General features: G+C 52.8%; 1 protein-coding gene across 2 annotated transcripts; it reads right to left on the minus strand.

Moving 5' to 3' along the window:
* Positions 1-204: 204 nt before the first annotated feature.
* Positions 205-8,298, minus strand: NRSN2 (neurensin 2). Of its 2 annotated transcripts, none has more exons than XM_025932528.2 (3): positions 8,177-8,298; positions 4,457-4,651; positions 205-1,945 (listed from the first exon to the last, which is right to left on the minus strand). In XM_025932528.2, exons 2-3 carry the CDS (start codon positions 4,643-4,645, stop codon positions 1,520-1,522), a joined length of 615 nt encoding a protein of 204 aa, XP_025788313.1. In that variant the 5' UTR covers positions 4,646-4,651; positions 8,177-8,298; the 3' UTR covers positions 205-1,519. The 2 variants fall into 2 exon arrangements, with proteins under 2 accessions (XP_025788313.1, XP_086558030.1); XM_086701904.1 differs by having other exon boundaries at positions 8,019-8,233.
* Between the last annotated feature and the right edge of the window lie 4,639 nt (positions 8,299-12,937).

Consider the following 12,937-nt stretch of genomic DNA (forward strand, 5'->3'; position numbering starts at 1 on the left):
TTAGCATGTAAACCCACCCTTGGGTCACTTCTCTGACCATTAGTTAAGTCATCTGTAAAACGAAAACAATAGTCCCCTTTCTCGGAGAATTAGCTTGAGACGCGAATGCGAAATAGTGGATGTAAGTGCCCAGCACCTGGTAGGTGCTTTAAGTCTTTTCTCCTCCTTACCCTTGCCCCATGCTCAGGGAGAAAAGAAGCAAAGTCAGTATCCATCCCAGCTGTTTATTGAAAGGGAAGGCAAGACGGAAGGGGTGGGCAGGATGGGGAAGGGGCGTGGGGCACAAAGGCAGTAGTGCCGGCCGGGTGGGGGAGAACGGAGGACCCTCCCGGGAGACCCCCTCCAGGCTGGAGGTGCGACCGAGGCGGGGGGAGGGTATGGGGCGGAGGCCATCGGCGCCTCTCTCCGGCTGTCTTGGAGCTCCCTCTAGTGGTGACAATGGAGATGATGCGTCTGGCCAGGGAGGCTGCAGGATGGAGGTGCTTGCTGGGGGCCCAGGAGGGCACATTTGTTACAGGGTGAGGTCAGGACCTGTGGGTAACCTGTGGGTGACGGTTTCTAGATGAGTGGATTTTCAGCGGCAAAGACATCCCAGTTCTCCTGACCCCTGGCTCTTATAAACCATTTAAGCGCATGTCCAAATCATCTTCTGAGCCACCAGGGACCATCAAGCCTGCAGCCAGGCCCTCTGGGCCCAAACTGTCCCCCAACCCTTGAGGCCCCCTGGAAACCAGGAAGGTGTCCAGCAGGCCCCCTGTTCCATATGTGTAGAACAAGAGCTGGCCCAGGAGGAGGCTGAAGATGTGGGTCCTAATTCCTGCAGACTGCCAGTCTCCCCCAGTCATCTGTAAACTGGGGCTAATAATAGCCCACGATTTGCGGGGGGGGGGGGGGGGGGCAGGGACTGAGGGGCTCTGATGCCAAAATGGACATAGAAAACGTTCTGAAGGAGGTGACTGTGTTCGCACCATCCTGGAGAAGTCCAAGTGGGGGGTTTTGACCCATCCTCAGGCGTCCTGGGGCAGCTGACAGATGAAGGGTTTAGGGAAAGAGGATGACCCTACCATCTTTCCCCACAACATTGCCTATGGAGAGTAATGCTTTTATCCGGGTAGAATAGGAAAGTCATGGAACTCCAGAATCTGAGCCAATCCCCTCATAGTACATAGATAGGAACTGATGGTCTGCAAAGGTAAGGGGTTTGCCCAAGGTCGGAGTAGAGTAAGGATAGATTGAGGGGGATGTTTTCTACTCCTGAAGGGCCTTGAAAAGGAGGGAAGTTTGGGGAGGACTTGGGGAAAGTTGGCATCTTGGATGAGTTGGGGCCCAATCCCTGGGAAGGGGCATTGGGATCTGAGCTCCAGCCTCTCTGACCTGGAGCTGGATCTTATGGGGGCATAGGTGAAAGGGACCTGCTTCTCAGGGAGAAGTTAGGGACACAGTTGGAGGGCAGGGTGTGATGGGACAGAGGAATGATCCAGACCCCAGGTCTGGCTGCCCCTCTAGCCTTGTGGGCAGCTCAAGAGTCCCTCTTGGGCTGGATGGTCTGCACAGAGGATTGCCCAAAGGGGCTGGCAGGTGGTGAAAACCAAGACTGGCCATTGGCATCACGGAAGATGGGGGACAGCTGTTGCTCTGGCTCGTCCCCGAAGATCTCCACGTGGCCATCAGCTTCGGCGTCCAAGTGTTCTGCCTTGGTGTCCTGGCTCAGCCAGCCGGCCACAGCCCAAACCAGGCAAATGGCCAGCAGGATCCCAGCCGCCACGCAGAGTACCGTGCCTGCCAAACGGCAGGTGCCCAGGGCCTGGTTGTAATCGGCTGCCCGCTGATCCAGCACCAGGAATTCCCCCTCTCCGATGCCCTCCAGCTTGGGGGGCACTGCGTAGCCAGTGGTCAGGGCCGCCACACCCAGCAACAGAAGAAGGGTCCCCGTAGACAGGCTGATCTGGAGAGAGGCAGACAGATTGGGAGGTAGTCAGGGTCAGTGGGGGGCCCCAAGGTGATCCCAAGTGGACTTAAAGGTAACTCCTTGGTCTAACCTTAGAGATGGGAATCACAGGGGAGTCACAGAACACACCTTCTAGGACCTAACTGATGAGGGACACAAGATATCGTGTTCTGTTGCGAATCTTGAGGCCCCTTGATCAATGTCCTTCCCGACTCCCACTTAGGAACCACTTAGTAGGTTTCTCCTGCCCACCTTGAGTTTCCCGCCATCATAATTTAGGTCCCATCTCTTCTCTCTGTCCCATCTACCCCCATCTGTCTGTTGGGATAACTCCTACACATCCCCCAGATCTCATCTCAAACCTCACCTCCTCAGGGAAGCCTTCCAGGATGCTCCTGGAGTGGGTCACGTCCCCTGCTTTGGATTCATACAAACACTGCACGTTTGTTCTTCAGTGCGCTCACCTTGGTGCACACTTGGACATCTACTTTCTTGCCCATTTATTTATTTTCTAAACTTGATTTCTTTATGTTGAGAGAGGGAGCACGCACGCTCAAGAATGGGTGGGGGAGGGGCAGACGAGAGAGAGAGAGAGACAGAGAGAGAGAGAGAGAGACAGAGAGAGAGAGAGAGAGAGAGAGAGAGAGAGAGAGAAGCCCAAGCAGGCTCCGTGCTCAGCACGGAATCTAGACTCAGGGCTTGATCTCACGAACCGTGAGATCATGACCTCAGCTGAAATCAAGAGCTGGACACTTAACCACCTGAGCCCCCCCCAGATCCCCCTTGCACATGTACTTTCGTTACCGCGTAAGCGATGTCTGCCTGCCCTGCTGGAAAGAGGGCCCGGGGAGCTATGACAACAGACACTGTCTGTTTTGGGTCACGCGGTGTCTTCCTAGCACGGTGCCGGTAAAGAGCAGGAGCTGAGGGAATGTTTGCAGAATGACTAAACGAAGCACAGCTAGGAGCGGTTAGAGAACAGGGACCGCATCTTAAATTCTCTGTGCACAAGAGCCTCGCTCCCTGCCCGGGAATTAGAAGATGCTCAAAATTTTAGGCTACGGACTCACTTTTCTTTTGCTCTTCCCTGATCACCCCAGGCACTGACAGTATCTCCTGGCACCCTGGCACCCTCTGATCCTTTGGCCTGGGGTTGTGCATTCACTGTAGATAGCTTGACACTTTGCCTCCCCCCCCTGGAGAGAAGCCATTTGAAAGCAGAGGGAAAGGGACCCCTGCCTCGGTCTCCGTACAGTATTTAGCAAAGAGCTACGCCCAGGGTAGGCACTTGGCTTACTGCCATCTCCACACCTTTCCCCACACTGTGTGCCCTGACTGACCTCTCTCCCTGGTTGTTAGAGACACCGATTGTTTCTCCCCTGTCTTCCCCGGCCCTGGCAACAGTACCCCAATATATCATTGTGAAACCACAGTAAGATTTAACTGAGATGAGCCCCAGTTCATGCCAGTCAGTATCTACTTGCCCTGTGGCCATAGCGATCAGTTGAGAGACGGGCAAGTGACCCAGTCAGAGCCAATGCAATGCTTGACAGGACTTCTGGAAATGAAAAGCATTGTTTTTGTTTTTGTTTCTGAAGGAAAGGCTGGAGGAAATTCTGATTTCCCGTGGGTAGTGTGGAGGGAAACCCAGAGGGTCAGCAAGGTGGCAGCTATCTGGGGACCCTGAAACCTAGCAGGGGCCACCTGGATGGGGGCGCCACGGGGAGCCTAAAGACTAAGAGAAATCTTGAGTCCTCGGGGTGCCGGTTTGCACTGCTGGATTGAACCGCACCTGAAGTGGCTCAACCTCTGGTCTACTGTTTAAATCCATTTGAGTTGTGTGTGTGTGTGTGTGTGTGTGTGTTTTCAAGATTTTATTTTTTTTTTTTAATTTTTTTTTTTAACGTTTATTTATTTTTGAGACAGAGAGAGATAGAGCATGAACGGGGGAGGGGCAGAGAGAGAGGGAGACACAGAACCGGAAGCAGGCTCCAGGCTCCGAGCTATCAGCCCAGAGCCCGATGCGGGGCTCGAACTCACAGTCGGTGAGATCGTGACCTGAGCCGAAGTCGGACGCTCAACCAACTGAGCCACCCAGGCGCCCCTCAAGATTTTATTTTTAAGTAATCTCTACACGCAGTGTGGGGCTCAAACCTACAACCCAAAGATCAAGAGCTGCACGCTCTACCGGCTGAGCCGGTCGGGCGCCCCAAATTTGTATGGTGTTGAATGACTTATCAACAGTAGCCATTTGGCAATTTTTTTTAAGTAGGCTCCACACCCAAGGTGGGGCTTGAACTCATGACCCTGAGGTCAAGAGTCGCATGCTCTACCGACTGAGCCAGGCAGGCACCCCCCCCCCCAGTTGGGTGTTTGTTGCTATTGTTGTTTGTTGCACAAGCAAGACGCCTATATCTGCTATATCATCCCTCTCCTTTCTATCCACTGATCCCATGTCCTCTCTGCAGTCACAGGAAATCACATGAGTCGCTCCTCCTCTGGCCTTACCTTCCAGCACAGTGAGGGCCAGGGTCGGCGGGGACATAGGACAGGAGGCCCCTCAGGGTCATCGCTGAGGGCCATACCCGCACAGTCTTCATAGAAAAGGTGCAGATAGGAGCGGACCCCATACCATTTGCCGTCTTCCACGTTGGGGCCGCGGCTACAGCCGCAGGAACGGTCACAGTTTGGCATCATGGATCTCTGTGGAGGAAGCAAGGTGCAGTGGGCAGAGGGCCCAGTGAAACCCTCCCAGGCCCCCTGAATCTTTGTACCTCCTCCGCTCTTCCTCCCATTTTAGATAACCCACACTCGTAACACAGCCCGGCCTTCTAGATGCTGGTTTGTCTTTCCCTACATACACTGAATGAGCCAATGCGCAGGAACACTGAGCCCAGTGCTTGACAATTGTAGGTGCCAACAAATTGTACTTGTTTAGTCTGGAAGCCACCCAGTGGCTGGCACTGTGGGTTCTGGAGCCTGACTGACTGGGTTGGAATCCCGGATCCACCACTTCCTGGCTGTGTGACTTTAGACAAATGCTTTCACCTCTCCAAACCTCGGTTTCCTCATCTGTAAAGCAAGGCTGATAATCACACCCGCTTCACACTGTATCTGAGGCCAAGGAATGGCAGCTGTTGTAGTTACTATTCCTGTAATTTCTTCATTATTATTTTTAATCCTAAACCTTTTGAGCTCCGTATCTGAAGTAAGAGGTTCTCATCCCTATCTCCCCTCAAAATCTTCCCCGTTTTCAGGGTACTCTTGGGGGTGACTGTCATGGCTGACACTTTGCCTAATCAGGCCGAGCTCCCAAGGTGCAAGGCTCTAAAAAAAAAAAATCCCTCCCCAGGGCTGCCCCTCACAAAGCAGCAGCCTCCAAGTCCCAGGAAATCTTGACTCCAGAGGTGGTGAAAGCCAGGGGCCCTCTGAGGCTCAAGGGTTGTTAGATTTCTAGGGAAACCTATCTAAGACCCCCTCTTTTTTTTTTTAATTTTTTTTTAATGTTTATTTATTTTTTAAAAAAATTTTTTTTTTTTAATGTTTATCTTATTTTTGAGACAGAGAGAGACAGAGCATGAACGGGGGAGGGGCAGAGAGAGAGGGAGACACAGAATCGGAAACAGGCTCCAGGCTCTGAGCCATCAGCCCAGAGCCTGACGCGGGGCTCGAACTCACGGACCGCGAGATCGTGACCTGGCTGAAGTCAGACGCTTAACCGTCTGCGCCACCCAGGCGCCCCTATTTATTTTTGAGACGGAGAGAGACAGAGCATGAAGGGGGGAGGGTCAGAGAGAGAGGGAGACACAGAATCTGAAGCAGGCTCCAGGCTCTGAGCTGTCAGCACAGAACCCGACGCGGGGCTCGAACTCACGGCCCGTGAGATCATGACCTGAGCCGAAGTCGGATGCTCAACCGACTGAGCCACCCAGGCGCTCTGAGCCCCTCTTTTTTAATAAGACGTTTTTATTGAGGTGTAATTGACATATAACGTCATATTAGTTTCAGGTGTACAACATAATGATTTGGTATTTGTAATGATCGCCATAAGTCTAGTTAACATCTGTTACCATGCGTAGTTACCAATAAATTTCTTTCCTTGTAATGAGAACTTTTAAGAGCAACTCTCTTAGCAACTTTCAAATATGCTGCACAGCATTATTAACTACAGTCACCATGCTGTACATCATGTCCTCGTAACTTACTTGTTTTCACTGGAGTTTGTACCTTTGACCACCTTCACCCATTTTGCCCACCCCCCACCCCCGCCTCTGGCAACCGCTAATCTTAAGAATCTCTCTTCTCACAGATGGAGACCCTGAGGACTGAGTCACGGAAAGTACTTGCGTATGCACACACGGAGAGGACTAAAACCAAAGTGGGGAATGGGGAGAGGGGTGGGTTGGGGGGAAGAGGGGTTTGTGAGGGGGACGGACTGGGCTCCTGCACCAACACCCCTGAACAGCTTCAAACAAAATAAAGCAAGGCACTTCTACTGAAAGATAAGATAAATTTCTAGCCCTCCCTCCCCCACATTTTCCAATCAATGTGGCCTTCAGTTTCCTGCACAGAGAGACTCACCAGCACACACATACACACACAGCACAGACAGGCGCGCGCGCGCACGCGCACACGCACACACACACACACACACACACACACACACACACACACATCAGAGACGCAGATTGACGCACAGACACACAGCAACACGGATACACAAACATGGCAGAAACATACCCCCGCAGGCACACATACACCACATAGAGACACGGACAGGACACAGAAACAGACACACAGACACCCACATTCAAAGACACGCCACAGAGAAACAAGAACACACAAAGACACGCAGAGCGTTAAGTGTGTGTTGGGGCGATTCTTGGAGGCCCCAGGGATCCACATAAGCGCCAGAAGGGCTCTTCTCAAGGCCTGTCTATAAATCGCGGTTCTTCACCATCCTCACTCAAAACTCGGGGAAAAGGAAGAAAAGGAAAGGGCACAATTTTTTTTCTTTGGACAGAGGATGGGAAAAGGCATAGACCAAAAACGAAAGACGGAGGAAGAGGGCGAGTGGTCCCTGGAGAGAACAGGAATCTCCCTGAGAGGTGGGGGGCGGGGTTCCCAGGGGGTGTGGCCAGCGAGGGACCCGCCCCCCGGCCGCGGCTCTCTGGAGGCCCGGGGTAGGGGGGGGATGCATGGGGGCCAGAGGGGCAGTCAGAGTCAAAGCGGCGACTATTAAAAGACCCTAGGGGAAGGGGCAGGGAGGGGACGCCCCGGAATTGTTGGTCTGAATTAGCTCCTCCCCTGCAACTCTCATGGTCCCTCTCCCCCAAATACACCTAATCACTCAATCTTGCTGGCAATGGGGAAGGAAGGTGACCTTGGCGCTGCCTCCCCGTCGGCCTGGCCCCTCCTCCTCCCCTGCCGAGGTTGCGGGGAGGGGGTCGGGCGGTCAGGGGGAGGGAGAGGGAGGATGCTCGGGACACCGCGCGGATACCCGGGACGTGGGTTGCCATAGGAAACGCTGGGGAGGTGTCCCTAGGCGGGAGGAGGGAGGAGCTCGGCGAGGGGGTGAGCGGGAAGAGGAGGGGGCTGCAGAGTCCGGGGGGGTGGGGGGTGGGGAGAGAATGCGGCGGAGGCCGGCGGAGGGAGGCGTACGCGAGAGTGACAGGCGGGACGGCCTGAAGATGGATGGAAGCTCTCGCCGGCACGGCCTCGCTCAGTTCTCCTTCCCAGACCCCCAGACCCGCCCGCCTCAGTGTCCGGCGCAGCCCAGGCTGGGAGTAGGGGCTCCCCCCTGGGGGGCGAGGCCAGCGAAATCCGGCCAGTTCCTCCCCTCTCTCCACCGCACCACTGTTTCTGACCGGACCACCAGTTCCCTGGGCGAGATTAACTGCATCCTTTCTCCCAGGGGGAAACCGAGGCACGGAGGGGTGGAGATGGGTTTTAGAGAGGTGGCTACGGGTCTTGTCCTCTGAAGCCTCCTCCCATCCTCTCAGCCCTGAGGGGTCTCTGGGCGAGGCGGCTGGTGAGACCTCTGCCCCCTGCTGCTTCTCTGGGACCTCACCTCCTAAAGCCCGAGGCAACGCCGAGGCTTGGGCGCCGCCGTCCCGTCCGGGGCTGGACGTGGCCGTGCTGGGGATGCGGGCGGGGGTGGGGTTCCCCGGAACCCGGGAGAAGGCGGAGTGGGGGGTCGGGCCCCGCGCGGAGCAGGGCTGAGCTCACCTCTCTGCCTGCGGTCTCCGCGGAGCGGGAGCCGGAGCGAGAGAGCCGAGCCGAAGCTGGTTCTGTCGGCGCCTGCGCCGCAGTCGGGGGCGGGGGTGACACGAGGGTGGGAGGGGGGCGCCCGCCCCACGGCCTGGCTCTGCAGATGGCGCACCCCTGCAGGATGGAGAGCCCCTGTCTCTTTCCAGAGTTCCCTTCTCTCTCTGAGACCCCAGACCCCTCGCGGAAACCCCCAGGCCTCCCTGGAACCCACCCCCTCCCGCGGCCCCTGAAACTCCACATCTGACTCTCCATCACTCCCTCAATCTCCCATCCCTCTGCCTGAAGACCCTCGCCTTCGCTGAGCCCTCACTTCCTCCTTGTAGCCTCACTCCCCTCTCTGGGTCTCCGTCCCCTGCATGGAGCCCCTAAGCCAGTAGACAAACGCTCCTCTTGCAGAGCCCAGCCCCCCCTTCTCCAGAGACTCCAGCTCTCTCTCTCTCAGCCCTCACCCATGGCTGAGCCCCATCTCGCTCTCAGGAGCCCCCTACCTCTCCCTGGGGCCCTCACCTCTCACTGAGTCCCCTATCCTCTCTCCACTCTCTTGTCCTCTTTGAACCCCTGTCCCTTGCTAAGGATCAGCCCCTCTCATCTTGAGAAGGGAGCTGGGGTTGGGGAGAAGGGGTTGGGAGAGAAGCTTCATGTCTCCTCTGGAAGGAGCCAATGAGATGGCCTCCCTTGTTCTTGCTTCTAACCTACCGCGAGTTCCGCCCTGGGCAGCGCGTGCCTATGGCCCATCTCTCTGGACAGCCAGGCCTTGGCAATTGTGTCTACTTCATTCCTTGTCACGTGCCCACAGCCTTGGTTTTGTCCCACACTTGCTGCTGTGTGCTCTTAGGAAAGTCACCGCACTGCTCTGAGCTTCTTCAGGCACCATTGCACAAACCTTCATGCCTTCATGCCTTGAGCATGCATTCTATCTCTCCATGTGCTGGGGGCAGGGACACAGGGATGAATGAACTCTGCGAGATGAGGCCAGATCTTTTTCGTTCACTACTGTATCCCAGAGCTTCACGTATTGCTTGGCATTGAGTAGGCAGCTCAACAAACATTCACTGAACACAGACTAGTAATAGTAACAAATATAGGCTGCTTGTTATGTGTGAAGGGCTTGTCTAAGTGCTTTACATGTACTACTTACTCTAACTATGTGTGTGTGTGAGAGACAGAGGTAGGCAGACAGACAGATGGACAGAGACAGGAAGTCCTGGAGCCCCAAACTAAAGGCCTCAAAGAGTGACAGGAGGTGAAGCTGAAGAAGCATTGGAAACGACCTGTGCTGGTTTTAAAACATGGCGACAAATTCTTTAGCACTTCTCCCATGGAGGGCTGGGGTCCACGTACCCTCTGTTAGTATCTTGGGTGAGCTGATGACTGCCTGGGACAAGTGAGGCTCTGACTCCCAAGGCTAGGACATAAAAGAACATGCAGGGGGGCGCCTGGGTGGCTTAGTCGGTTTGGGCATCTGACTTTGGCTCAGGTCATGATCTCACGGTTCTTGAGTTCGAGCCTCGCGTCAGGCTCTGCGCTAACAATTCAGAGCCTGGAACCTGCTTCGGATTCTGGGTCTCCCTCTTTCTCTGCCCCTCCCCTGCTCATGCTGTCTGTCTCTGACTCTCAAAAATAAATAAACGTGGGGCGCCTGGGTGGCACAGTCGGTTAAGCGTCCGACTTCAACCAGGTCACGATCTCGCGGTCCGTGAGTTCGAGCCCCGCGTCGGGCTCTGGGCTGATGGCTCAGAGCCTGGAGCCTGTTTCCGATTCTGTGTCTCCCTCTCTCTCTGCCCCTCCCCCGTTCATGCTCTGTCTCTCTCTGTCCCAAAAATAAATAAACGTTGAAAAAAAATTTTTTTTTAAATAAATAAATAAATAAATAAATAAATAAATAAACGTTAAAAAAAAAAAAAAAAAAAAAAAGGACTTGTACTTCCCCTGGAACTCTAGCTCTTGGAGACGAGAGGAGCCATGCAAGAAGTCTGTTTACCTTGAGGCTGCCATGCTGTGAGGAAGCCAAAACCACACGGAGAGCCCACGTGAAGCGACCATTCCCAGCAGACCTTGCTCTTTCAGTCATTCCAGTTCAGGCATCAGGTAAGTGAGTGAAGAAGCAACCAGATGATTCCAGTCCACAGCTGTTCAAATCAGTTTCAGCTCCGATGGTAGTGGAGAGGGTTCTGGAAGTTCTGGAGGCAACAGGAAGGGATGAGGTCAAGCGTACAGGAGGATAGGCTGGCCTTGAGCCAGCACAGGAAGGATCCAGTATTCTCTGAGACCCAGGGAAAGGAGAGAGGGTGACCACTGAGAAGAGATACAGGGTAGTGGTTGTGAGTTGAACTCTGGAGTCTTTCAGGTCCAGGTGTGAATCTGGGTTCTGCCACTTGGTACTTCCATGATTTAACGGCTCTGAGCCTCAGTTTCCCTGACCGTAAAATAGAGGTAATATTAGTAGTTGCCTCTCAGAAGAGTTGTAAGAGTGAAATGAGATGTTCATATAAGATCCTTAGGGTAGCACCTGGACCAGAGTAATAACTCAACAAATTGTCCCTAATACTCATATGGTCACCTTAGTTTATAGGTGATGAGGGTAGGAAGTTGAGTGACAAGACATCTGATAAATCGAATGCTCTGGAGAAAAACAAGAAACATCATCCACTAAGAGGAAGGTTTATGGGTGGCTCAGTCAGTTAAGCGGTTAAGTGTCTGACTCTTGATTCTGGCTCAGGTCAGGATCTCACGGTTCATGGGTTCAAGCACCATGTTGGGCTGTGCGCTGACAGTGTGGAGCCTGCTTGGGATTCTCTCTCTCCCTCTCTCTCTCTGCCCCACCCTCCTTGCATTCTCTAAGCAAACAAACAAAGAAACAAACAAACTTAAAAAAAAAAAAAAAAGAAGAAAGAGGAAGGTTTTAGGAGTACCGGATGGCTCAGTCAGTGGAACATGCGACTCTTGGATCTTGGAATTGATCTTAATTACTTTAAATTTTTTAAACAGTCACATGTGGCTAGTGGCCATCATATTGGACAGTCAGGTGTCGGTGGGACAAATTTGCTGCCAAACTTGATCGTGGGGTAGTGAGTTTGAGCCCTACGTTGGGTTTAGAGGTTACTTAAAAAATAAAATACGAAATAAAAAGAAAGAGAAAGTTTTAGTTCAACAGGAGGCTTAAAAAGGGTGGTGAACCAGCCACAAAAGGCCATATATTGTATGTTTCCATATATATGAAATACCCAGAGTCCGAAAATCCAGAGACAGAAAACAGATTAGTGGTTCCTAGAGGCTAGGGGAAGGGAGGAATGGAGAGTGACTGCTTAATGGGTTTCCTTTCAGAGTGATGGAAATATTCTAGAACGAGATAGCGGTGATGGATGCACAACATCGTGAATGTACTATCATTAGGGAGAAATTTTATGTTATGTATGTTTTACCACAATTTTTAAACGGTGGTAAAGATTTGGAATGATCAGTAATAATGATGGTGGTGGTGGGGACAGGTATTACTTACTGAGCATTTACTATGTGCCAAGGTAATTTATCTTCTCAGCAACCTTATGACGCCACTTGCCTGAGGTCATTCAGTCACAATGTGGCAGAATCTGAATTTGCTCTGATGGCTCTGAGGCCACGACCTGTAGAGGCCACAGCGTGAGTGGCTGTGACTTTCTTCGGCAGTGTCAGGAGACCTGGGAATGAAGAAAGAGGCTGCTGGTACCCCAGCTCCTGGGGTGGGTCCTCCTGGACGGGTGGGGCAGAAGATGCAGGGGTTCCAGACAGAGGAGCTCAGTGAGGTCCAAAAATAGGTGGATGGGAAGAAAGGGAGTCTGAGGTCAGAGTGTGGGATATTGTAGTCAAAGACTTTAGATGTAGAACCCGGTAAGAGGTGAGAAGGTTCACTAAGCCAGTGCTATCCGATAGAAGTTTCTGCAAAGAAGGGAATGTCCTAGATCTGTGCTGCCTGAACAGGCCATATTTAGCTATTAAGCATTTGCAATGGGGCTAGTGTGACTGATGAATCGAATTTTATTTAATCTTATTTATTTAAATGTTTATTTTTGAGAGAGAGAGAGAAGTGGGGGAGGGGCAGAGAAAGAGGGGGACACATGATCTGGAGCAGGCTCTGTGCTGACAGCAGAGAGCCTGATGTGGGTCTCCAATTCATGAGCTGTGAGATCATGACCTGAACTGAAGTCGGATGCTTAACCAACTGAGCCACCCCAGCACCCCTTTATTTATTTATTTATTTATTTATTTATTTGGAAGTATGATTTACACCCAACGTGGGGCTTGAACTCACGACCTGACATCAAGAGTCACACGCTCTACCGACTGAGCCCCCCAGGTGCCCCCTAACCTTAAGTACTTTTTTAAAAATTTTTTTGAGTTTATTTATTTTGAGAGAGACAGAGATAGCACGAGTGGGGGAAGGGCAGAGAGAGAGAGGGAGAGAGAGAATCTCAAGCAGGCTCCCAGCAGCCAGCGCAGAGCCCGATGTGGGGCTTGAACTCACGAAACCATGAGATCGTGACCCAAGCTGAAACCAAGTGTCGGTCGCTTAACCGACTGAGCCACCCAAGCGCCCCAACCTTAATTACTTTAAATTTAAGTTTAAATAGTCACATGTGGCTAGTGGCCACCTTATTGGACAGTCGGGTGTCGGTGGGACAAACTTGCTGCCAGGGCCCTACTTTGGGCATGACTGCCATCTCAGACTCCCATCATCTATCC

Source organism: Puma concolor, chromosome A3, assembly GCF_028749965.1.
Source record: "Puma concolor isolate L17-30 chromosome A3, mPumCon1.1.hap2, whole genome shotgun sequence".
In the NCBI taxonomy this organism is placed as follows: domain Eukaryota; kingdom Metazoa; phylum Chordata; class Mammalia; order Carnivora; family Felidae; genus Puma; species Puma concolor.

Coding starts and splice junctions, on each gene's coding strand:
- NRSN2 (XM_025932528.2), bottom strand. CDS start 4,645: ATGATGCCAAACTGTGACCGTTCCTGCGGCTGTAGCCGCGGCCCCAAC. Junction 1,946..4,456: donor GGCCCTCACTGTGCTGGAAG/GTAAGGCCAGAG, acceptor GCCTCTCTCCAG/ATCAGCCTGTCTACGGGGAC.